The sequence below is a fragment of the Heteronotia binoei genome, chromosome 4 (assembly GCF_032191835.1).
Source record: "Heteronotia binoei isolate CCM8104 ecotype False Entrance Well chromosome 4, APGP_CSIRO_Hbin_v1, whole genome shotgun sequence".
Lineage (NCBI taxonomy): Eukaryota > Metazoa > Chordata > Lepidosauria > Squamata > Gekkonidae > Heteronotia > Heteronotia binoei.
The window spans coordinates 142,323,134-142,350,587 of record NC_083226.1 but is presented as its reverse complement, the minus strand read 5'-3'; the positions used below and the strand labels follow the sequence as shown (position 1 = coordinate 142,350,587).

General features: G+C 44.2%; 1 protein-coding gene across 1 annotated transcript in view; it reads left to right on the top strand.

The window, feature by feature from the left end:
• Positions 1–27,454, top strand: part of RNF180 (ring finger protein 180) — a 93,350-nt gene that overhangs the window by 58,242 nt on the left and 7,654 nt on the right. Inside the window, exons 5-6 of the mRNA XM_060235923.1 lie at positions 1,078–1,303; positions 9,728–9,853. Of these exons, the coding sequence (XP_060091906.1) occupies positions 1,078–1,303; positions 9,728–9,853 (352 nt within the window). The remainder of the gene's footprint in view (positions 1–1,077; positions 1,304–9,727; positions 9,854–27,454) is intronic.

Sequence of the window (27,454 nt, the reverse complement as noted above, 5' to 3'; positions counted from 1 at the left end):
CAGCCCCAGCCAGTATGGCCAATGGCTGGGGCTGATGGGAGTTGTAGGCAAAAACATCTGGAGAGCTACCGTTGGCCACTCCTGGACTAGGCCCTTTCATTTATATTGAAAATTACCTCAGTATTCTAACCCTTTATGTTCCCAGTGCCTATCGATCATTTTTGGTAACATAAATAGACAGTGTTCGCTTTAAATTTCAGTAAAGAAGATACCGTACCTATTTTCTTGTTTTCCCCAGGAAAAATTTATCTTTCCTGAGCTGAAGCAGAAAAGCCTGAGAGGAAGATATCGCTTTTTGCAATTCGTAGTTCTGATTCGTATTTTTGGAAGGAGCCAAATGTGGGTGGAAGTGCAAGTGAATTATTGACTTAATAATTATTACTATAAAGCCCTTGACCCCTTTGTCTGGCATTAATTTTAAGCATACATTTTCTAGAAGCCTAAAATAATATGATACTATACTGAATAACAAACCTCAGCACAAAAGCCTCAAAGGTATCTCTGGTCTTATTGGAAGGTTCACTTCTTTGGCTTTCAAACAGTTTTGCTGGAGCTTCCTTCCTCTGGTCCAATTTAATTTCATACTTTCCCCCTCAGTGCTGTGTTTTTCTACGTATCTTACACAAGCCATGCCACCCCCTCATTGGCTACTGCCAGAATGCCTATGCAACTAAATCAGACTTTTAATATGAGAAGAGCTATAACTGCAGTTTATTTGGTGAGTTGAACTGTTGGAGGGGATGTAAGATGAACTGGAAGGTTTATTCACCAGTGAAATACACTCCCCACTATTTAATAATAATGGACAGCAGGCAAAGATTGTGAATGCTGTTACCCACTTTGATTTACACCTTCCTCTAGAGTGGGATTATTTGAATTTTTCACATAAAGTACACAAGCTGTATTATCCTTAAGGGATAAAAAAAAGCATTTTTTTAAAATTCTTATGAGAATTATATGTTAACCTCAGAGCATACTTTCATAATTCACTTGGATGATATTATACAAATTTATTGTATCTCCTGCATAATGTATGGAAATTATTTTAATGCATCTTCGGTGTTTGTTTCCTTGTAGACTATGAATGATAACCTGAAAACAGAAGAAGAGCATGAACGCAGAAGAGACAAAGAAAGCTACCTCTGTGCAGTATGCCTGGATGTTTATTATAATCCTCACATGTGCTACCCCTGCCACCATATCTTCTGTGAACCTTGCCTGCGCATACTTGCCAAAGATAACCCAACCAGCACTCCATGTCCCCTGTGTCGCACTATAATTGCCCAAGTCTATTTTCAACCAGGTATACAATAGAAACTTTAAAAAATATTTTATTGATTCTCATTGGCCTTTCAAGATAAATATTTGAAAACATTTGTATTTCCTTTTTAAGTAAATGGCCAGGCTCAATTAAAAGTTAGTATATAAGCATTTTATGTATTAAGACATTAAAGAGTTAATATAGTGATAAATGTTTATTCTCATCACGTTGCTGATGCTGCAGTCAATGCTCTAGGTTTTCAGTGAAACTCTATGGTTTTTAAACTACAAATAAAGAACCAGACTGCTACTGACTACATAATTTCCAAAGTGGCATGGAACAACAAAAAACAATTGATTGTAGGCTAAGATACTCAGAGTCCATGCCAGTGTTCTAGTGGTCCATTAAGTCCATGATAAAGACCCTGGGATATTATATTCTCTGTTTCAATTAAAAATCCTCTACAGATAATCTGAAAACATTCAATGGGATGCCAAGAGGAACAGTATTGCAGTCTGTAATCTGCTATCTATGTATCCAGTCCTCCCTTCACTTTATAACTCAGCTGAAATACAGAATTAATTAATTAAGAAGACGCCATAATTAATTAAGTAAGAAGACTGTTACACATCAGGATTAATTCTGTATTTAGGCTGGGTTAGCAATCTGGTTCTTTATTTATAACACTAGCAACAGTTCTTTATGTTCTCTGATTGTCTTGCTATACCATCACTCCTTCCTATCTTATTTTTTAGCTACAAAACCATAGATTTTGCCCAAAAACCAGAGCATCATTGCACAACATCCCCAGTGCGATGACATCACTTCCCAGTGACATCATTGCATCAAGGATGTTGTGTGATGACGTCCCTGTTGTGGGCTGGGTTTCTCCTGCTGGATAGCTTCATGGCAGCGGTTTGGAGCCCCACAGACCCAAGGATCCACTGGCTGGACCAGTGGCCTGGCAACCCTAACCAGAAGTGAATTTTATTAAGAGAAAAATATTCGGGGAGAGGGTCTGCAGGGAGGCAAGTGGTTACTTGCACATGGGAAGAAGTTGTTGTAAGAAAGCCATTTGATCATGTAAGCAAACAGGATAATTGTAGAAACTGGATACATCTATATTTTCTCAAACACATTTTGAACTGCTTACCAAATGGATCCCTGCTCACAACCAGCAAGTGGAATGTGAGCCAAACTGATGAGCCTTCACGCATAACTAAGCATCCACCCCTTGGAAAATTAGCCATACAAGCCAATATAGTAGACGCAAACCATCAACATTTTCTCTGGATCCGATTCCAAAATGTTTAAAATTAAATTGCAAGTACAACATAAGCTGACTGAATTTAGTGATCCTGTTATTGAAAAGCCTTTCCTGTTTTATGTTCTCAGACTATAAAATCTGCTACAGTAGATGAATGAGTACTGGAAAGAATCAGAGAATGTTCATTTGTGAGTCAATGGAAATGGAAGATTTTGCTCATTATTGTGCAGTCAAATATATCACATTTTTAGAGATATTCACTTGAACACTTTCCTAAATAGGATTAATAACTGGCATGTGCATGAGAAAGATATGTTTGTAACTAATTAAATAGCTAGTTTTACCAAAATGGCGGCAGAAACTTGTATAATTGTACTGGGGTTCAGTAATGAGGTGATGAGGTTCAGTAATGATGTTATGTATCTGCTTTCAGGTCTGAGATAGCTTTTCTCTATATTAGACTGATTTATACAGTGCTGTCCTTCAGTTTTCTCTCCCTACACATGGGGTGGGAACAAGATCATGCTAGAATCCACACATGGGAATAACATTTGAACAAAACATGCATGCATAAAATCCAACATACATAGGCCTGAAAAGCACAACAGATGTCTTAGAGAAAAACAAGGGGTTGACTGTATAATATTTGTTTATCTTTACTGGATTTTGTACACAGACTGTTCAAACATTATCTCTACACATGACTGTGCAGTAGCTCAGGGATAGGACAGGGGCTTTGTGATAGGCAGGAAGGGAAAGCAGCCTCTCACTGTCCCATCATGCATTGGAAAGGAATCAAGGGAGAGTGTTATCTGAACTGGGTCAACTTCTGCTTAGGATAATTTTTAAAAGTTTTTTAGGATAATATTCAATATGTGCTTTTTGACATTTTATTATACTGCTATCATCCATGGGCCATGCAGCAAATTATTTTTGTATATGAGTTCAGCCATACTGAAAAAATAAAAGTGAGAATATGTATTGACAGAAGCAGTCTGCTGGGGGAAAGAGTCAAAGATGAAACCTAGGCTACATGCAAAATCAAGAGTGTAATACAAAAGCATGACCAGAAAAAATAACCACACAAAAAAAGAATCATTTAAGTGTTTAGACTATTCTGTCTTACAATGGTTGAATTCTAGTTGGTGCTGAACTAAGGGATTAAAATGAGGGGAGATAATTCATCCACATAAAAATGATGTTGAATGCTGAAAAGATTAATATATAACAAGTGAAACAAACAAAAGCAGACCAAAAGCAAACTTTGCCAATAGCAAAATATACCCAGACTGAGATCTAGGCTTCCCAATCCCCAGGTCCCAGCGGGGGATCCCCCAGTTTTACAGGCTTCCCCCCTCTCCCAGCCAGCTGGCTGGCGGGGAAGCCCCGCCCCCACAGCCACCATGCACCTCCGTGAACGATTCCCATAGGGAATGATGGGGAATAGATCCACGGGTATCAGGGGCTCTGGGGGGGGCTGTTTTTTTGAGGTAGAGGCACCAAATTTTCAGTATAGCATCTAGTGCCTCTCCCCAAAGTACCTCCCAAGTTTCAAAAAGATTGGACCAGGGGGTCCAGTTCTATGAGCCCCAAAAGAAGGTGCCCCTATCCTTCATTATTTCCTATGGAAGGAAGGTATTTAAAAAGGTGTGCTGTCCCTTTAAATGTGATGGCCAGAGTTCAATTATGCTTCTCACATCCTTGCTCTTGGCTCTGCCCCCAATGTCTTCTGGCCCCACCCCCAAAGTATCCTGGCTCCACCCCCAAAGTCCCCAGATGTTTCTTGAATTGGACTTGGCAACCCTACGGAGATTACACATGCTAAATAATGCTGTTTCAGTCAACTTTCAGTGCACATGCCAATTGGATTTTATTGTGTGTACTGGCAAAATCCAGTTTGAAAGTGCACTGAAAGTGGATTGAAACTGCATTATTTAGCATGTGTCATCACAGCCCCAGATAGTTATAGTAACCTATAGACACAGCCCAGTTGCATGACCAGTCTCAATTCATTTTTTAAAATTCCTAGGCTCTCTTTCCAGGTTTCAGAAAGTGTTAAATCAATGCCATTTACAGCAGAAATCCATTCATAAAAATATTAAATTGCATTTGCCCAACAACCGTGGAAGTTAAAAACTAAACAGCAACATTTTAAAAGCTATACAACACTCATCAATAGCTAACCATCTATCCGAAAACGGCATTGTAAAAATCTTGATCTGAAAACAGTTTTCTTAAAACCACAAGTGTAGTTGGCCTGACAGGTCCCCCTTGAGGAAAAATTCCACAGCTGTGGCGTCCCCAAAAAATAGGCCCTTCTTTGTTTGCTCTGAGATCTACTCTCTTGTATAAAACATGATGTGAGCAGAGCCTCAACCACAGGTCTCGACTCTGTGGCTGCTGCAGCTCAGGCTTGTCATTCAGGTGTGGCTGCTGTGCAGCATTCCACATAGTAGTAGCAGCCGTAAAGGGCAGAGCCCTGAAAAACTCTCACAGATAGAAAAAGAGAGAGTGATCCAACAACAGAGACACTACTATATTCGTTCAGTTTTCACCTTGTTGTCAGTCAGGAACAGATCCCTGAAAATTAAGATTACAGAGAAAATTAAGACAAAGATCAATAGTACCAAATATATAGCAGAATGCTCTAGAGCAGGGGTGGCCAACAGTAGTTCGCCAGATGTTTTTTGCCTACAACTCCCATCAGCCCCAGCCAGCATGGCCAATGGCTGGGGCTGATGGGAGTTGTAGGCAAAAACTTCTGGAGAGCTACGGTTGGCCACCCCTGCTCTAGAGATGTATATGCCAAGAGAAGACCCATTAAAAATAGTGATGGTATTTTCACTAGAGTGATGAGGATAAATAAATTAGCAGCAATAATTTTAAGGCTGCAGATAAGAACCAGGTTGTAGAAGCAAATGAAAGCACACAAATGGGATGCTACGTAGATCTTGAAAAGAAACCACAGCATATTTAAGTTAAGAGAGGAAAAAAAGCAGCGGAGACAAAAAAAGTTAAAGAAGATGAGAGTCAAGTTTCCGCTTATAATAATATGCACATATTCCTCTCCCAAAGTACTAGAACTTGGGGTCATCCAGTGAAGTTGATGGGCAGTAGATTTGGAATGAATAAAAGGAAATGCTCCTTTATTGAATGAGTGGTTAAACTGTGGAATTTGCTGCCAGAGAATGCAGTGATGGCCACAGCTTAGATAGCTTTAAAAGAGGATTAGACAAATCATGGAGGATAGGTCTGTCAGTGGCTACTAGCCGTTGTGTCTAAAGGGAACCTCAAATTCAGAGACAGTAAGTCTCTGAGTACCAGTGCCAGGAAGCAATATCAGGGGAATGCCTCAGCTTCTATGCCCTATTGCTGGCCTCTCAGACTAACTGGTTGGCTACTGTGAAACATGAAACTGGACTAGATGGACCACTGGGCTGATTCAGCAAGGCTCTTCTTATGTTCTCATGTTCTTAATTAGAAGGCAGCTGTTGAAATAACTTTGTGGCAGCAAGGATGGGAAATTAAAAAGAAGACAGAATCATACTCTGCAGCATTACACTTTCCCCCAAGTAAATCCAGATATGCTTGATATTAATTTATGCTTAAACTAGTAGTACAAATAAATTCAGACTAAATTCACCTTCTTTTATTTGTTTATAAGTGGCAATATTTTATCATATGATTTTTTTTTAAAAAAAAGGATAGAAAATTGGTATTTTCTTATGTTCCAGGGAACATAAATGATTGCTTCCAGCTTCCAGAAGTAAATACAGTGCTTTAAACTGTAATTGTGTATGTAGAGTATCCTACCTATAAGCAGCCAGGGAAATGTATCTTATTCATCCTCTGAAAACTGATTCTCTTGTTACATGCATTATACAAAAAAGAAAATTATCTGTTTGTCTTGCACATGCCAAATCATCCAAGAAGAGTATTTATAATGTAATAGGTTGTAAAATCAATAAATTAGGAATAAAAGGATTGCATCGGGTTAATCTAAAAGGTGCATAATTACTTTCTCTCAGCAGAGTTCTACAGTCCTTTGAAAGATGTTAAGAAAATTATTTCAGAGATTGATCTGGATACTATTCAAGCATAGTTTTGACAGCTTTCTACATTAATGATTTCACCTGGTATATTAACAGTGCCATGGTATGTAGAGGTACTCCAGTTTAAGTCAGCTGAAACCAGTGGGCTTAAACTGGAGTAACTCTGTATAGAATTATACTGTAAGTTCCTCTGCTTCTCAGTTATCCTATGCATGTTGACTTAGAAGTAACTCCCATTGTGTTCAGTGGGACTTATTCCCGGTGGAACTTACTTCCAGGTAAACTTGCACAGGATTGTAGCAGTTAGGATTTTGAGTTCAGGAATTGCAGTTCTCATGCTACAGTTTATTTTTCTTAATCCAGCAACCATCAGGATCTTGTTGAAGGCTATTTCTTTGGTGATTCTTAATAGTACTTTTAAAAAATACATATACTCCTAATTATGTTGTTGCGTAACATCAAAGACATCCAGTGCATGCAGCTGTTTTGCTTATTAGATGCTAAAAATTTGAAATTACACATGTCCACCACCTCCAGCTTCCTACTTGAAAGAACATGATGCAGTAGAGAAATATGAATACAAACTTCACAGGAGCTTCTTCATAGTCAGATTTGGTGAATAATAGACCAGGGGTAAGTCAGAAACAAAAATCATAGATCTCTTAACAGACAGCTCAACTTATCACTGCCTGCCCTATGACAAGAACCACAGTGTAGTGAGTCCATTATTTGTGGAGAAGGCCCAGCTTTTCCAGTCCCCCTAAAGCCTATTTTGGCAGAGAGAGAAAAGATTTGGCCATGTATTGTAGAAGAGCAGCAAACTCCAGAAGGTAATAAACTGAAAACAACCATGGGATGCAACCACATAATGTTTGTGATGAGGGCTCCTTCACTGTGTACCTTGAATTGCACAGACTATAATTTTCCATAGGCTTTCCCCCCTGGATTTCAGTCCATTATACAGCTGCTTAAATCCCATTGTTGTCAAAACATTGCTCTGTACCTCCAGTTAACATAAAGCCATAAATAAATAAAATGCACTGGATTGCTATCATGGGCAACAGGGCAAATGGATAACTGAGGCATGACCAAAGAGTTGCATGCAAGTAAATGGTATTATGTAGTTCCTCTTATGCACACTTACTGTAAATTCCATGAGATTTACTCCTAGGTAAGCTTGCACAGAATTGCACCAGAAGTCTTGAAATTGTAAGCATCCATACTGTATCACAAAATGGGTTTGAAACTCTTACATTTTAAGTGTGAGTTTCCATGCAACATAGAAAACCGTTCAAAAACCACAAATCAAAAACCTAGGTATATTATTATATGGGCTGGATTTGTGATTCTTTGTTATTGGTCTTTGTGGCAGACCAGCCCCACTGATTTACAGGCTCTGTTCCATCTTCTCTTCTGAGGCAACTGGGCACCAGTAATCATCTAAGTCTCCACAAGCCATGTGCCACACACCCAGCTTTCCCAGCCCTTGAAGGGGCTTTTCTCTCCCTCTTTCAGTTCACCCACTGCTACCACTTGGTCTTTGTAGGGGCCAGGGCTCCCAGTTCCCCTTCCCTGTGGTGCCATTTTGAGACCTCATCTCATTCTTGTGTCTCCTACTACCTTGTGTCTGGTCACCACAGTGACAGCTTACTGCACTTGCTCACCACTGGGAGATGCCAACTTATTGCCTCCCCTTTTCCTACCCATTTAAATAGCATGTTGGGTTGATGGAGCAGAGAACAATTAAAAATTATAAAACATTTATTTAAAAGAAAAGCCTTACAACACTTTGTACATGCCCCAGCTGAGTTTATTCTTTAATTTAGATATTACAGTGATTTTAAAATTTCCATTACCTCGGAGTCTTTGTCCAGGCTTGTAGACCCCCAAACGGTAATAGCTGCCACTTGCAGGAACCTATGTTGTGAAAGCTCCTTCTGCCTAGATGGAATAAGCAAAAAGAGACCCTCTCCTGTGTGCCAAGGAGTTTTATTATTTCTGTATGTCCACCCCTGGGGGAGGGGAGGGTGTCAAAGAAACCTCTGTAAAGTCTCCAGGAAGGGAAGTTCTAGCATTTTAAATCTCTCAGATCTAGAGGGATGAGCTGACCATTTCATTGTCTCCATCCAGGGAGCAATTAGCATTTCTAATGCCTGCCTGGGCGAGACTTGCCTTCCCCACTCCTACCTATACTCTGCTAAAAATTTTGTAAAACTAAAAGTGACGGTTTTGCACAGTCCCAATGTGACAGGCCCTTTCTTGGAACCAGAGGGATGCACACAGCCTGATGAACTAGATTTGTCTGGAACTGTGAACTTTACCCTCACCTACAAGGGGTTTAAAGGCTTGGGGGTCTGCTGCCATGATATGCATTTTGGGGTGAGCAAGATGAACATGGAGATCACTGTGGCAGGAAATGTATGTAAATAACAAAGATTTATTTACAGGTTGATTTTAAAGAATAGAGCAACAGTGCAGGTATACAAATAGTCAAAGGATAAACCTGGCTGAAACACATAAATTTAAGATAGTTATGTCTTCAGAGTGTAGCTTTAATTCTCTTAAATGTTTTCAAGTTTGAATTGGCTTTCACTGACTAGCCACTAGGTTGGATCCTTTCACACACACACACAGCATTCCACCCACACCACCCTGCCTTTTCCCAGACTAAATAGTATGAGGTCAGCTCATTACCAGAGACAGACCTAACAACTGGGTACTCTATCCTCTACCAGTGGGAATGCTAAACCACTTTGCCACATTACCAGTCAGAGCTACCCTTCAAACCATCTGCCGTTTGGCTGAGGCAGACCCCACACTATCACCTGCACTCTACTTGAGGCAGAACTGATCTACACTGTCTCTGTGTTTCCCTTCAGCATTCTGTCCCTTCTGAAAGGTGATTGTATGCTGGAACAGCACTCCCATAGGCTCAGCAATGAAACAGTTAAGTGGTTCTTTCCCCCTTCAGTGGCAAGACAGCCTCCTGTCTGTCACACCAACCCTCCAAAAGTAAAATTCATTTCTTCAGTCTTAATTTCATGTATTAAAATGTTTCCTAGGAAATCTTTCTCTTCAAGTCTTCATAACTTAAAGAAATCTGAATATTTTTAACAATTGCAATTTTTTTCTTCCCTTGCATCACAGAACTGAACAATTCCACAAAAGCTCATTTTCCTATGGAATATATGAAATTAAAGGAAAATTTTCAAGAATCAAGTTTAGCAAACTGGCCCCTCCCCAGCTGCAAGAAAGCTCTGAGAGTTATCGAAGGTAAGAAAAGTATAGCTGATTTGTTTGCCCTTGCATTTCAGAGAACTTAGAGTCCAGTGTTTTCAAATTTGCGCTGGCCTGATTAGCTACTACTCATATTGAGGACACATTTTCTTTGAAGTATTTGTGTGTTTTCTAAAGTAATTTTGTAACCCACCTGATGATGGGTTCAAGAAAAGGAAGAAATACTTTATTGAAGATTTAGTCTTCCCAATGTCAATTCAATGGATGAAAGAATGTGAAGACTGAAAAGACAGGAACTTACAATTTTAACCCATAGTTTCTTTCATTTCAATTCTTGCAGATCCTTCTTTGATGCACTTTCTGCAACAGCTTGCAGAACACCCCCAAAGCTTGCAATCCAGAGAACTTAAATTTAACATTAATTCAGGAGAATGCTCTGCAGATGCTGTGACTCCTGCTAATTTCTTCTTTAGTTTGTCCATCCTCTTCTCCTTCATCTATTATAGGACAATGTCCCACTTACTCTAGCAAGTGGAGGGAATCCAGGGAAGAAATGGACTGGGGGTGTATCAGCTGCATGCTCTTCCACAGCATCACTTACATTAAACATAAATTAGGTTTTCCAGTTGCACCAGGCAGCCCTATTATCTATACATCTCATTGGAGAGCCAATTTGGTGTAGTAGTTAAGAACGGTGGGCACTAATCTGGAGAACCAGGTTTGATTCCCCACCACTCTACATGTAGCCAGCTGGGTGACCTTGGGTCAGTCACAGTTCTCTTAGAGCTCTCTCAGCCCACCTACCGCACAGAGGATCTGCTGTAAGGAGAGGAAGGGAAGGTGATTGTGAGCCACTCCAAAACTCCTTCAAGTAGTGAAGAGTAGGGTATAAAACCAATTCTTCCTCCTCCTCCCCTTCCATCTGTTGCTACTGTGTTGCTACTGTGTCTCTGATTTCTTGTGTCGCTTCAGATTTTTAAGTTCTGTAGCCTTGGATCCTGTATTTGGAAAATACAGTTTACGAATAAACAGTTCAAATGAGCTTACCAAAAATATCTGTGATAATAAACAACCATGTTAATTTTAAAAGGACAACTATCTTCCCTTCAACAAAAATCAGTTATTCTTTGCTGTCTTTGTGCAGTCGCACGGATGAGTTCTTCACACAAGCAAAATGCAACTCCTCACCCCTTCTCTACCCTTGCTAAGCTTATAGAAAAGCAGGCCAGTTTTAAATTTTAAGTGGTTGTGCAAGAAAGCTGTGACTCCTTGACACCCACATTATCTGCCTGTTGTGTATGAGAGAAAGCCATTGTGCCAAATTCACAAGGCAATCTCAAGTCTGAAGCTCCAGCCCTGTATCAGAGGAACTGGTATATATTCTCTACCTACACACTCTACCTACAACACAGCTAACTCCATGTCTTTTCCCTAAGTCAAAATGTTTTTAAATTGAACCTCCAGGTTGAATCCCATCCCCATTCACTGCATAGAGGTTTTCCCCACTTCTCTCAAAATTACTTTGAAAATCTTTGCACTCAGATGTCTCTTGTTCAACACTGCAAAATAAGCTAGTGACCTTTGAGTCAATACTTCAATCTGACATCACTTTTCTGCCAAAAGTGATTTCTGCATTCCAGCCCTCACAGTATATTGTGCTGTCAGTATTCTTCCATCGTCCCTAGATGCTAGACAATGAATATTTCATAATTTAGATGTGCAATGATCTCTGTTCTTTTACAAGAAGAGTTTCAGAAAAGATGGCAATAATTTCTGATGCTACAGAGAACCTAGAAAGGGTTCCAAAGTGTCCATTCGAAAACCATCCACGTAGATCACCTCCACCATTTCTCTGCACTATCCATTAGTAGGATGACCTCTGCCTTGCCATGGTCATATTAGTTGCTTCTATCAGAGTTATATGTCTACAAGATGTCTTCATAGCTGCAAACACTGTCCATATTTTTAACATTCATCTTTATCATGGACCATAGCTTAACACTTATCCTGGCCTGCCTGCCTGCTGGGCATTCTAGTGGGGGAAGGCTGGATCAAGTGGGACACTGTGGGTGAGAACAGATGGGCGTTTAAAGTCACCCAGGGGACGGGAGGCAGGCGGACCAAAAAAGCACATCCACACGCGCACATCTGCCTGCCGTCCCCATCCCACCCTGGTCCCATCCCAGGCTGGCCGGGAGCCGGCTTGAAAAGGTACCACTTTCAAAGTGGTACCTTTTCGCTGCAGCGCCTCTGAGGTGCCTCCCAGCCATCTGGAAAGCCAGGCGGCACCTGGAGAGCACCCAGGGAGATGTGAGCGGGACCCAGGAGCGTTCCAGATGCTCCCCGGCCACCCAAGGCCCACCCCTTCCTGCAGCGCCATCTGGAAGCTCTGGGGCACTCTTCTTCAGGCCGGCTTTGTTTGAGGTGGCTGCAAGCTGCCCCAAACCGGCCGTCTGTTACCAGCCGGTTTGTGCAAACTCCTCCGACAGCCATCAGCAACCTAGCAGTACAGCTAATGTATCTTTCGCAGAGGTGGAAGAGCTATGCACCCTCTCTTTCTAGACCCTTAAGGGGACCCTCACTCTTGGAACAATATACAGTGAATGAAATTTAGGGCAGAAACGCAACAAGGACTTCAGCGAACATCTGTGAACATCCCAGCTCTCTGGAAGGCAACATCTTGCCTTGACTTAGGATACATCCTATGTAGCAAAGTCTGCTGTTGATTTGGGAATATTCAGAATTATTCTGCAGTGGTCAACTGCTGTCTCACACTGAAGATCTTTTTGAGGGCTCTGTATTCAAAGCTGAAAAGCACACTGACACGAAAGTGTCCCTCAAAGAGCTGCTTTAAAACAGAGTCAGTTGAGGCCATTCTTTTAACACTGAAAGCAATAAGAAATGTTCCTTGGCCTGTGACATTTTGTAATACTGCTCAAGGCAAAATTTACTATGAGGAAAGATTATTTTTCTCCTATTTCAGTATATGCTATTCTGTTGTGCTGATCTGATATTTCTGTCATATAATTGGCATAAAATACAACACAGACCATAAATTGTATTATTGTTTGCTAAATTTCACTTTGAAAAGTGCAGTTCAAGGAACCCAAAGGATTATTGTTCAGTTCCTTGTTCTCTACCTATGTATTTCATACCTAAACCATTCTGACAAGATGTCTGTTTAACCTTACTTGAAAACTCATAAAGAAGAATTCTCTATAACCTCCCTAGAAAGCTGAGGGCCAAAACAGAAGAGATGCTGGGAAATTTGAGTGGATCTCCTAATTGGTTTTTGTTGTTGTTCAGCTGCACAGTTGAGTCCAACTCTTCGTGATTCCATGGATCACATCATGCCAGGTCCTTCTATCTTCCACCATCCTCCTAAGCTTGCTCAAATTCATGTCCGTTGCATCAATAACAGTGTCTAACCATCTCATCAAAAAATTGTTTTTTTACCTGGTCACATTTGGAGCAGCAACACAAGTTAAGAGGTGTAGCTATTTTTAGTTACTTAATTTATACCTCACCTTTCTCTGCAATGACTTCCAGAGTGACTTCCATCATTCTCCTCTCCTCAATTTTATCCTGGTAATCCTCTTTGAGGTAGGTTAGCTCCAAGTCTGTAACCAGCCCAAGGTCATCCAGCAAGTTCCCATGGCAGAGTGGAAGTTTGAACCTGAGTTCCCCATGTCCTAGTCTGAAACTCTAACCCAGAGATGCCGAATTCTGAAAAGGGCTGGATTTGACATAAGTGTCACTTTGTTGGGCTGGGCCTTGTGTGCCGTAAAATGTAACATGAAGCACTGGAGAAACAAACTTTATAAAAATGATTTCAGACGCCAAATGGCAGTAGTAGGTGTGATTGGATTAGGTGTGATATACAGAGTGATAGTAGGGATGGAGATACCCACGTTGGTAATGAGACAGGAAGCCTAGGTCTCAATTTGGTACAGGAGGATTCAGTCCAGGAGGATGCAGAGAATAAATACAAATAAGCCTCAACAAGTGATTGGTGACTCACAAAAACACATACCCAACCACAAGTTTGGGTAGCTGATCCTGGTAGCTGCTCAGTAACCAAGGGAGTGTCTGCAGATTGGGCATAATATGCATGTCCTGCTTCTGTGCAATAGTAGCTGAGCTGTGGCATTCTGTACCAGTAAGAGTTTTTTAGTTGTCTTTGAGGGTAGACCCATGTAGGCTGCATTAGATTACAGATATATCCGGCATAGATTACGGATATATCCGAGCTGCAGAAGAGGTGCTGCGGCTGTATAGAACTGCCAGCCTTGGTAGGTTCCCCACAATGACGACACAGCCCGGCCCTGCTGTGGCCATTTCATGAGCTGGGCTCCTTCTGCAGCTGGTGGCAGCGGTAGTTGCTGTTGCAGACCCAGTGGAGCAGCGAGGGGGGCTCAGGGAGAGTTTCTGCTCCCCCAGAGCTCCCTGAGGGCTGCACGAAGCCAACAAATTGTCCAGCTGGTAGTAGGACTATACTGGGCTGTGTGGAGGCGAATGAGAATGGTGGGACCTGCTCCGTGTTGGAAGAACTGTAGCTGGACTTTTTAAACTGTTCCAACCTTCACAAAAACTGCATTTTGCACCCAGACTGCACCTTGCACTTTATACTTTTGCATCTTTTGCACTTTACAACTTGCACCTTGGAATACTCTGGACGTTTTAACCCAGCTTTTTATTCAATCATTCACCACGAGGCTGGGGTTGTAAAATCAGCCTCCTTTCTTTAACAAATTGCTGCTAACAGGATGAATTGTTACTGCAATCTAATTTTAGTGTATTAAATTAAATGTATAAGATAATGAAATGTTAAATTAAATTGCATAGGATAATGAAGTTTACTAAATGAAGTCCACCCAGAATTAATATGTAAGGAGATTGTACTGGCTGCTAAATTTAACTGTAGGAATTTGATCCAGGTTTATCTGTAGTATTATTGATCTGATTAAGTTTAATTAATTAGCAATGGTGATTGTTTAATGAACTTAATTTTTAATTAATTTAGTAGATAGTAAATAGACCTCATTTCCACCTTTCCTTGTCCTCCTCTCCCCTCCCCCCTCCTTCCCCCCCGCCCAGAGAAACATTGGCTACTAAATTAAATGTTAGAAGTTAGAAGTTGCTGATTAAATTGGGAGTAAATTGATAGTACTAATTGGAAATTGATCAGTTATAACATTAAAGGTTTATAAATTTGGTATGTAAGATAAACTGGAATACTGGGCTAGACTAAACTGGTTGGTGAGGTATTGTTATTAGAAAATTGGAGGCATATTCAGGTATAGTTTAGGGTTTCTCTGTACCTTTCTGCACTGCTATTAACATCACACCTCAGTTGGTCTGAGGCGATTGCGGAGACCAACAATAGGAGGTGATGAGCGAGCTGAGGATTCCGGTGCTCCCGGGGAGGGGAAAGTACAGCGGTTGGAACAGGCATAGACTTAAGGGAAGGAGCCTGAGATATCAGAAGGCTTGGCCTCCTTCCACCCTGCATCCCATCCCAATGGTTGCAGACAGTGGGGTCAAGCTGAAGTACCCGCCTCCAACATTGGTTCTGTGCAATGTCAGGTCCATTAATAATAAGACCTCAGTCCTTTGGGACTTTCTGTTAGAACATAATATAGACCTGGCTTGCATGACCGAGACCTGGGTGCAAGATGGGGAGATGGTTACTCTCTCACAGCTGGCTCTGCCTGGGTTTTCGATCTTCCACCAATCACGGACTAGCGGGCGGGGGGGAGGGGTGGCAGTATTCATCCAGGAGGTTTACTCCTTCTGGGCGCTCCCGTCTACACAGATCACTGGCATTGAATGTGCCGGCATAGTGTGTGAGGCAGGAGAGAGTTTGGCTATCTGGTTGGTGTACCGACCACCCAATGCACTGTCCAGTGTCATACCGTCCCTGGTGGAGGCAGTGGCAGGCTGGGCGTTGGAACACCCAAGGCTGTTGGTCTTGGGTAATTTCAACGTCCATGCCGATGACACATGCTCCACTCAGGCAACAGACCTACTGTCATCCATGGTGGCACTGGGACTCTCTCAATATGTAACTCCCATGCACCAGGCTGAGCACATGCTGGATTTGGTCTTTGCGGCATGAGTGTCAGTGGACCGTATCACTACTGATGCAATGCCATGGTCAGACCATTATGCCCTGAAGGCCCGTGTGAATGTTCCACTCCAACCCCATGCCGCTTCAGATGGCTTTGCAAGACTCTTGGCCCCCTGGCGATTCTCTCAATGAGCTGGTGGAGACCTGGCATAACCGGCTTTCTATGGCCATTGATGAGATTGCTCCCAGGCTCCCGCTCCGCCCCTGCTCAAAGCTGGCTTCGTGGTATACCCCAGAGCTACGGCTGATGAAACAGGGGCTGAGACGGCTAGAGAGACAATGGTGGCATGCCCATGACAAAGTGACAAGAACATCCTATAGGTTGTTTATGAGAACCTATGAGATGGCAGTCAAGGCTGCTAAGAGAGTCCATCTTACGGCCATAATTGCATCTGCGAACTCACGCCCAGCACAGTTGTTCAGAACAATTTGGTCACTAACTACCCTTCCACAGGGTAATGAAAATGTTAAGAAATTGGACATAGGCTGTGAGGCTTTTGTGAGGTTTTTTTGCAAATAAGATCTTGTCACTCCACCGCGACCTCCCGGCCACTCTTGAGACAGTAAAGGAACTTGAGGCTCCATGTATGTCTTCTAGTCAGTTTTTTTATTACTTCACTCAGCCTGGAGGAAGTTGACAGTACGCTCTCTACTGTACATCTGACTACTTGTAGTCTGGACCCATGTCCATCCTGGCTTCCCCACTCCTCCACTTGTACCTGCTAGCATGGCCTTGGGTCAGCCATAGCTCTGGCAGAGGTTGTCCTTGAAAGGGCAGCTGCTGTGAGAGCCCTCTCCAGCCCCACCCACCTCACAGGGTATCTGTTGTGGGGGAGGAAGGTAAAGGAGATTGTGAGCCGCTCTGAGACTCTTTGGAGTGGAGGGCAGGATATAAATCCAATATCTTCTTCTTCTTCTTCTTCTTCTTCTTCTTCTTCTTCTTCTTCTTCTTCTTCTTCTTCTTCTTCTAAAGGCTAGCCAGGATGAACTTCGGGTCCCCCAGAGGGAAATTGTAAATCGGTCCCTATCTGAAGGGACCTTCCCTCAGCCTCTTAAAGAGGCAATTGCCTGCCCCCTCTTAAAGAAACCATCTCTGGACCCGGCCATATTGGCAAATTAACGGCTGGTGTCAAACTTGCCTTTTTTGGGCAAGATTATCGAGAGGGCGGTCGCGGTGCAGTTACAGAGCTTTCTGAATGACGCTTCCATACTGAACCCTTTTCGGGTATGGTTCTGGTCGCTCTCATGGATGACCTCCAGAGGCAACTGGATAGAGTTGGCTCAGCAGTACTGATGCTTCTAGATCTATCGGCCGCATTTGACATAGTCAATCATCAGTTGCTGACCTGCCGCCTTGCTGACACTAGCCTTACAGTGACTCTCCTCTTTACTTCAGGGTCGAGGACAAAAGGTGGCGATAGGGGAGGAACTGTTCCGTCAGCACCCACTTGTCTGTGGTGTGCCACAAGCGGCAGCTCTATCCCCGATGTTGTTCAACATCTACATGTGCCCCCTTGCCCTGATCACCCAGAGGTTTGGACTGGGATGTCATCAATATGCAGATGACACCCAGCTTTATCTACTGATGGTCAGCCAGTCCAACTCCTCCATGGAAGATCTGACCATGGCACTTCAAGTTGTGGCAGGGGGGCTCAGGCTGAGTCAACTGAAGTTGAATCTGATGAAGGCAGAGGTCCTGTACCTAAGTCATGGCGGTCTGGGAACTGAGGTCTCACTACCAACCTTGGACGGGGCACCACTTACACCGGTGCCCAAGGTCAAAAGCTTAGGGGTGCTCCTGGATTCCTCTTTAAATATGGAGGCCCAGGTGGCAACTGCCAGATCAGCCTTCTATCATCTACGACTGATAAGGCAGTTGGTCCCCTACCTCAAACTCAGCGACTTGGCAACAGTGATCCATGCCACGGTCACCTCAAGATTGGATTACTGCAATGCCCTCTACATGGGGCTGCCCTTGTCTTGAACCCAAAAGCTTCAGTTGGTGCAGAACACAGCAGCCAGGTTGTTAATGGGCCTTCCTGTGCGGGAACACATTCAACCTGTGCTGAAAGCGCTGCGCTGGTTGCCTATTGTTCATTTCAAGGTGTTGGTTCTTACCTTTAAGGCCCTATATGGCCCGGGGCCTGCATACCTGAGGGACTGCCTTTCCCCACATGTTCCACAGAGAGCACTTCAGTCAGGATCACAAAATCTACTTACAGTCCCCGGTCATAAGGAGGCCAGGCTCAGAACCTTCTCTGTAGTGGCCCCACACTAGTGAAATGAGTTGCCGGAAGAGGTCAGGGCCCTGTGAGAGCTCATACAGTTCCGCAGGGCCTTTAAGACGGCACCAGGCGTTTGTGAACTAGGCTGCTGGCTACTACAGTTTAAAGCAACATATGAACCACCAACAACAATCTGCTGTATAGCAGCTGCAGAGAGGATAACAAGATCTGCTATACAGAGAACTATAAAATTGGAAATGTAAGATCATGGCACAGAAACATTTTCATGTATTTTATGTTTATTTTTACTCTATATTTTATGGTTTTAATGCTGTACTACCATGTTGAATCATACATATGCATGTCTGTGTGAGCCACCCTGGGCCCGCCTCGGTGGGGAGGGCGGGATATAAGTGGAATAAAATAAATAAATAAATTACAGTATCATGCCTTTAATTATAGCATGGATCCATGTGGCCAGATCAGTTAAATCAAGGTAGGGGCCATCTTCTGAGCTGAGTGAAACTGAAAGAGTGTCCTTTATGCAGCTGTATTCACTTGTTTCACCAGCAATAAAGCTGGATCCAGTCTCAAACCAAAGCTCTTAATTGTATCTGCAAGTGGCCCTTACTCAGGTATGGGCAGTCCAATCCAGACATGTGGCGGCCGGCCATGGTGTAGCTGCCACAGCGCTAGTAGACTTCCTGAGGATTTCGGCACACTGGAGCATGGGAGAGGAGAGTCGTAGCTTCCCGTGAGAGAGACGGTCGCCATGGCAACACCGCCTCTCCCCATCCCTGACTGACATGAGCTGCAGCGCATGTGCCAGGACTGGCCAATGGGGGGGGGGGGGGTGGCATAGGCCATGCAAGGGAGGCAGAGGCAGCCGATGGGGAGGGCCAGCCCACCCACCCCCATTGGCCAGTCCTGGCACATGCACTGCAGCTCATGACAGTCAGGGATGGGGAGAGGCGGCCCCAGAGAGGCTGATAGCCATCCCCAACTCGCCCCCAAGCAGAGAACAGAGCCAATGATGAGCAGACCATCAAAGGCAAAGGAGAGACGTCCCACCAACACAGGAAGGGAATAGGAGTGAGGCTGGGCATGCGCACATGAGAAGCCTGGCTTGGTGGTGAGGCGGGGTGGGGGGAGGCGAGACAGGCCCGCACAGGACCACGGTGAAGCCATCAATAGATAGCAGCTGGAATGTGTGTCTGGGAGTGAGCAGCCCAGCAACAGACATCCCCCCACCCATAGACCCCCTGTGTTGCCCTGACGCCTCCTGTCATGTGCACGGAACACCTCCCCCGCGGGCCGCAGAACTCAGAGTGCGAGTGCATCAGCCGCAGAACTCTGAGTCCACTTCATCACCCCCCCTTCCTTAGTGCCCTGTGCACAACAGCCATGTGGTGTCGGGTAGGCTGTCAGCCTGGGCAGGCTGAGGAGTGGCACTCCCCCTCCCCTGTCCAGCCACACGTGGGGCAGCATGGCAGCTCATAGACCATCCCCCCCACCAAGTCTGCCCACCCTCCCAGGCATTCCCTTGGAGAGGCCACTGACGGGGGGGTTGCCCAGGGAACGTGCAGCAGATGCCAAGCAGGAGAGACAACAGAGGGCACAGCTCAGACTTTATTTTTCCAGAACAGAGTGCAACAGTCTCCCTGGCGCGCGCTGGACAGTCTCAGCGTGGGCGGGGCTCCAGCCAGAGCGGTGGGCAGAAACAGCTGAGGGAATGGGGGGCAGTGGAGCAACACATGCGGAAGCCTCTGTGTTGGAGTCCCACCTGCAAAATGAAGACAGAGATCAAGAGCGCCTGCAGGGGCGGCAGCTGAAAGAGCAGGCTGCATTTCAGCCGGGTGCTCTCTTAAAGGGACAATCTCTGACCCGCCTCCCCGCAACGGGGCAGCTGCCACACACACACACCCTGTGCCCTGCCAGGGGTTAGGAACATGGCAGAGGGCAGACCAAGGGAAGGGAGCAGGCGGCAACACAAGGGAGCGGGGTCAGCAAATGCCCCCTGCCGGAGGCCACTGCCTGGTTCAAGTGCCAGAGACGCTTGTACACCGAGCAATCGAGAGCAAGGGGAGGGGGAGGCCGGGGGGAGACAGTGGAACTTACCCAGCCATGGGCGTCAGTCCTCGCACACATGCAGAGGCTCTGGGAGCCCGGAACTTGTGGAGACCTGGCAACAAGAGCAGTTAGCCCCAGGGGAGAAACTTCTCTCTCCCCCTCGCAAGTCAAAGATACTGTCAAAGCAGCCACGCAGTGCAAAACCTGCCACCAATGTGCCTGCCTGTCCCTCACTCTAAGTCTGTATGGCCAGGAGCTCGCCTGAAGAGCTTCCCGCCATGCGCTCCTCTTCCTAACAATTGAGTTGAGCAAGGCCAGAGCGGGAGTATTTCTAGGAGGGGGGAGACTGCGATTGGATGCTGGGGAGGGGGCTCATCAGTCCGAGGCGCAGGGGGATTGGCAAGGCAATCACGCTGGTCCCTAAGGAGTTTGCGAGCTTCCACAGCAGTGGACGTGACCTTTGTTTTTGGTTTCTATGAGTGCCTATGGGACACGCCGCTGTTTTTGCAGGCGTAACGTTGCACCTCTCGGGGGCGTGTCATTGGCCAAACTGCTCAGGAAGCCGCCTAAGCCTGGCCACGCCCCCAACTCCACCCCTCCTCTGCCTGAATGCCATGCTCCACCTCACTTCTGCCCATGCTCAGGCGCAGCCCGCAGGCGCTGCTGCCCTTGGGTGGAGCGGCGCTCGGGTGGCCCCCCGCCCACGTAAGTCCCCTCTACTGTGGCGGCGCCAGTCATATGTCAGTGCAAACCCTTCCTGCTCCCACGTAGCGGCTCGTCTGCTCCCAAAAGACTTTCCGCCCCCCCCCCGATTGTGCTGCAAATCTACTATTTTAATATTGAAAAAAAATAACATAACAATATCATTGTTTTGAGAGGACCCTATGAGTGATCAGCTCCAATCCCCTGAAAATTGAAGAGTTTCACATTTGGCTATACTTCTGGAAATAACCTTAAAGAGTAATTAACCCTTCTGTTTCATGGATTGAATCCTCTTAACTTAGCTAATCAAATGTTGGTGTAGTGGTTAAGTGCATGGACTCTTATCTGGGAGAACTGGGTTTGATTTCTCCACTGTTCCACATGCACCTGCTGCTGTGACCTTGAGTCAGACACAAGTTCTCACAGATCTGTTCCTCTCAAGAGCAGTTTCTGTCAGAGCTCTCTCAGCTCCACCTACCTCACAGGGTGTCTTTTGTGGGGAGAGGAAGGGAAAGGAGATGTAAGCAACTCTGAGACCTCTTGGGTAGTGAAGGAGGGGATATACATCCAGTTTCTTCTTCCTCTTAAAATGGTAAAGCATCATGTTTATCCATAGAAAATTTCCCAAATGTTAATTGTCTCTGCAGTTTTATATGTTGCACTTAACCTTTTAAATTAAGTCTGCTTCTTTTCCTCATAACACTATTTCTTGTGCTTGCAAAACTACTTTCAGCATGGACAACAACTCATTACAAAAGCATAAAGCAATTAATATAAAAGTTGTATTCGTGTGTTGTATTTCTACCCATTTTTCCAGTGTGTTTTAAATTTTGATCCTCCCCACCAAAGTGCTTTCAGTGGCTTTTGGTATTGTCTGCCCTTTTACCTTTAAGAGTATCAAATTTATAATAGTTCATATGTATAGATTATTTTTCTTATTTTCTGTGGATAATCATCCATTTCAAATGTAATTTCTGTATTGACTATATTCTTACTAACCATAATTTGCAACAACCGCATTCTCCCTTTCCCACTCTCTTAATTTGAGTCAACAAACTCAAAGCATCATACAAGTTGTTTGTGTTCCAAGAGTTATTTGAACAACAGAAAATGGTTTCCAGGACAATAACATCACAGAGAGATTTTTAAAAAGAAAAGAACATGTATAAGATTGTGCTCTCTCTCTCTCACCCCCCCTCTCTCTCTTGCAAAAACCTCACTTGTGTTACCACCCTAATTTTGTTTCAATGTCTGTAAACTACTTGCGAGGTTTTCTTTCTAAATTGTGTCTCTTAGGACTGATAAAATATTTATAACATCTCTAAAGCCTTTTAGGTTACTCTCCCCAAGAGTTCTGTGGGCCATGTTTTAAACATGATGCATTATGTTTCTTTTCTCACCTTTCCAGACTTTTAGAACATTCTGAGTAGGCAATAGGATACCTTTCTTCAGAGAGTTTGCAAACATACCTACTAATTTTTTCCACTGTAAAAAAGTACAACATGCAATAAACCATGAATATTAAAACAATTAATATTTTTTTTTAATCCCATGGTACAAAATAGCATCTCACAGGCTTATAGAAAAATAAATTACTAGTGTAGAAGACTAATTAAAATTCTTCTCTTTCTGGTACATTCTAATTTATGAAAAAGTTTTTAACAACCAGAAAACCACCCATTTTCTTCAGGGCCAGGATGTTATACACATAGAAAATGAACTCTATATGCGGCCATAGGCGAGCGGCCAAGATAAATCGACCCAACACTCGAAAGGACTGGGGCGTGGACTGGCACAACAAGGAGGGAGAGGGGTGAGTGGAGTGAGTGGGGTTGCTGCGGAGGGAGACGGTTATGGGGGTGTGAGTGAGCGGAGGAGTGGATTGGCCCCGGGGCGTAGGTCCCGGTGAGCATCTCGGTCTCCGTTTCCACACCCCCCCCTTCTCTCTGGTTCTTCCTTCTTGCTCCCCTCTTGCCCCCTCCCCCCTCGCTCTCTTACCCTCCCCCCGCCCTCCCACCCACGGCAGGGCTAGCAGCTGAGAAGCTCTCTCGCCAACGAAGTCCTATACGGGGCTCAAAGGCCAGGAGATTCAAAACATGGACAGAGAACTATGATCATGAATCCAGCGAAGACAGAAGTCCTTTGCCTAGGTTGGGGCGCTCGGGGAGGGGAAATACCTCTCCCAGTCTTCGACAGGGCACCGCTGAAAGAGGCATGCCGGGTCAGGAGCCGGGGAGTTTTACTGGAGCCTTCACTATCAATGGAGGCCCAGATCGCAGCCACTGCCAAGTCAGCCTTCTTCCATCTAAGGTGGGCAAAACAGCTGGCTCCCTTCTTAGAGCGTCAAGATCTGGCAACGGTGATTCATGCAATGGTCACCTTGAGACTGGATTACTGTAATGCCCTCTACATGGGGCTGCCTCTGTACCGAACCCGGAAACTGCAGCTGGTGCAGAACGCGGTGGCTAGACTGCTGTTGGGGCTCCCTAAGTGGGAGCACATACAGCCTGGGCTACGCGAACTGCACTGGCTGCCAGTTGTATACCAAGTTCGTTACAAAGTGCTGGTTATTACCTTTAAAGCCCTATATGGTCGAGGACCTGCCTACCTTAGGGACCGTCTCTCCCCATATGAACCCCAGAGAGCACTGAGGTCAGCCGGGAAAAACCTGTTGACCATTCCCGGACCGAAAGAGTGAAGCTGCAAAGCACCCGTAACCGGGCTTTCTCTTCTATGGCTCCAAGCCTATGGAACCAACTTCCAGAGGAAATGCGGGCCCTGCGGGAACTTGAACAGTTCCGCAGGGCCTGCAAGACCATCCTCTTCCGATTGGCCTTCGCTGACGAAGAAGGAAATTGTCAAGAAAACCGCCATCATAAAAGTAAACATAGCACTAGTACATTTTATTAATTTTAGAAATTTAATCAGAATTTTAATTAAACTGTTAATGTAGTTTTATTCAATTTTGTATAATCAATGTATGAATCATGTTGTTAGCCGCCCTGAGCCTGCTCCGGCGGGGAGGGCGGGATATAAATAAAAATTGTTGTTGTGTTGTTGTTGTTATTCTCTTAAACCTGTAGTTAAGAAGATATCTATGCACACTGAACAAAAGCACATGTACACTTCCTTGATAAGTACATATAAATACTTTGCGTTTGAAAATAGGGCAACAGGATATTGTAAAGGGGAGACTGTTTAAATCTGTCTCTTGGAATTCCAGCTGCTCTTTAGATGACAGAGGCCATTTTCTTTTGGAGAGTTGACTCTGCAGTATTATCCCACGGAAGTCCCTCTCTTTCCCAAGTCCTGCACTTCCTAAACCCCTCCCCCAAATATCCAGGAATTCCCCTGTCCAGAGCTGGCAAGCCTTACTAACACTAATACCTGGAATGTACTAGACTTGCCTTTCACTCAGGGCTTTATTCAACCAGGAGTAACTGTAGTCCTGTATATAGTGACAAGTGGAACCATATAAATTCTGTTAACACATGTAAAAATGTTGAAGAGCAAAAAATAAATCTACCAGAAGTCCCTGGGATTATTGTGAGGAAAAACCCCTTACAGAACATCATAATCACCAACTGGATTGCCAGAGCACCTGGGGAAGTGACTCACACACGTCAGGCCAGAGAGTGTGGGTAAACCTATCCAGGGGCGAAAGGGACTTATGCAGTACTAGCAGCCATTACGCTACGAAGGCGCTCAAGGCCGGTACAAGAGTGCCCAACAAGAGAACTGATGGCTTCCCATAGTTCTGTAGGACGTCCACCCCGGCCATGAAGCGGAGGAGACTGCGCCGCCAGGAGCTATCCAGGCGAACGGTTTTGAAGCACTGACCATAGAATCCACTGTGGAGAACTAACACCACATTCAGCCATCTTCCTACCAGGCCTGACTCCATTCCAGCGAAGCAGACAGCTCACGTACTCACCAGATGTCACCTGTGCCTGCAAGCAATCTACACACCCCAGGAGTGGCTAATCGTCCAACCGCCTTTGTCTAATGGAACTCAAGACAAACTCTGGTGCCAAGGAGAAAACAGAAGAAGAGGAAGACCATCTTCAGCCAGAGCCAAGTTCCCTTGTGTAAACCGGGTGTTACCTAGGCAATGATTTGACTCTCTATTGTCACCCTTCTAGATAAGTTTATTAGTCTTAAGCATCTCCCCACCCAGTAATCTCCCCACCCAGTAATTCTTCTCCCAACTGTTATTTTGGAGCCTCACCCTGGTCCATTTCAACCTGAAAGTTCACTCAGGTATCCAGGATCCAAGCAAGTCCATTGGTCAAGAATGGGCACCCAGTTAGGTGACACCAATGAACCTCCTATTTGCTATCGTAGTAGTCCAGCCCTTATGGTCACTGCGAAGCCTCCCCTTTTGGGGAGGTCATGCACCAACTGACCACCTTCCTCCTCCCTCGTACCTCCCATCCCCTAAGGGCTCAAGGTAGTTCTTATAACCTGTGGACTAGCTACCCACAGGTGTGCATCTAGCAGTATCCTAATTCCGCTGTCTAGATCCATCCCTGATTCTAAGGCCAAGTTTCGGGTCCCCTCTCCCACTTCCTCGCTCGTCGCCATTGGAGCCTTCCTTGAAGATTACGATCGGTAAATATCACCCTGTTCGTCTACCCACGTGTTCCCCTATCTCTCTATCTGTTTTTCTTAGGACTGTATGTATGACTTTATGAGTATTTTATCTTGTATGAAAGCCTATATTTTTCTTGAATAAATTTTAATTGTTTTACTTAATTAGAGTCCCTAATATTTTTAAGCATTAATTTCTGGACGTGGAATCCTGTATACACAGGTAAAAGATCCTGATTAAGCCAGGTGCCCACCTGACAATTCCCCAACCTCGTTTTGAGGGCATTTTAGCTTACATTATCTACAAAGGGGAGGCACATATTTCAGAGAAGATAATCTGTCTTTGTGTTACATAGGTCACATCAGTACACCAATGCTTGGGATTGCTATATATAGCTGTCAGTTAGCTTATTACAGTATGAAAAGTGGTTCTACAAATTCATCAGCACTAAATATACTTAAAGTTAATGGGTTGCATATATGTGTCTGTGTACATGCCCATACAAGACTTGCTTCTCATTTAGCATCACAGTAAATTGGTTGGTGTTCAATTGCCAGGAAATCAAATCCTACTGTAAACATTTTTCTTATTATCTTAGTATTATTTTGGAAAGACAAAGTGTCACCAATATCTGGAGCAAACTATTTTGTTTAATTTCATCACAGGATATGCTTTAATACTATTCAAAGAGCAAATAGAAAATAAGTCACAATGTGATATATCCTAATATCTTTGTTAAAATACACATTTCCCCAATGCCAGTAACTTGCCTGATATAAGATTAATAAATATTTATGAGCCTCTGATTTCTAGCAACATCTTTCAAACTTCACTGGAATTACATTAGACATGTTCAAGTCCTTATGCAGAACCTGACTGCAGAGAGTGATTACGTATCAGAGAAAGTATGTTCATCAGTTTCTTACTATCAGGGCTTTTTTGTAGCAGGAACTCCTTTGCATTTTAGGCCACATACCCCTGATGTAGCCAATCCTCCTGGAGCTTACAATAGGCCTTGTACTATGAGTCCTGTAAGCTCTTGGAGGATTGGCTACATCAGGGGTGTGTGGCCTAATGTGCAAAGGAGTTCCTGCTTACTATACATCTGCTTACTATAGTAAGCCCTGCTTACTATACATCTGTGGAATTCCTGAGTGAAGGCCATTGTTTTTATTGACTACACTGCCTAATCTAAGCAAGCAGTATTTGGGGAAGGTAGAACATACCGAAGAACATTAGAACTCACAGAGCAGCTGAAAGGAGCACATTGATTCACTTAGGGGATGGAGGGAATATAGGGACACTGTGGCTTTTCTGTCTTCTAAAATTGCTAGACTCGCCAGCCACTGGCAGGGGCATCCCTTTTCTTCTGGTCATTTTCTCTATACGACCACATATAAGAGTTTCAAAATCTCTCTTTCCCTGTCCACCTCTGACTTTTAAATTAGAACAAAGTTTGAGTCCAGTGGCACCTTTAAGACCAATAAAGTTTAATTCTGTGTATAAGCTTTTGTGTGCGTGCACACTTCTTCAGATACATACATGTGTGATAGACTGCACTTTTTAAAAGCTTAGGAGTGCTGTACAAATAGGTAATGGACTGTGAAGGGTTCATTCTTCACAGAGTCAGGGAGCCTTGAGTGACAGTTTGTTCCAAGAGATCTGATTGGTTAGCATCAGCTGAGCAAAGAGAGACTTTAGAGCTGAATGCTGAGGAAGAGAATTCATTCAGAATTCAGCCCTAACAGAGCAGTTTAACACAGACAGAAGAACTTAGGAAAGTTGGCAAGGACAAGTGGGTAGTTAAACAAAGACTCCCATTCATGCCAAAGAAGGGGCTAGATCATTTAGTCAGAGAAGAATTTTTCTACCAGTCAAATGGGGAGTTAGCTCTGAAGAGTGCACCTGGTATGGTGTGG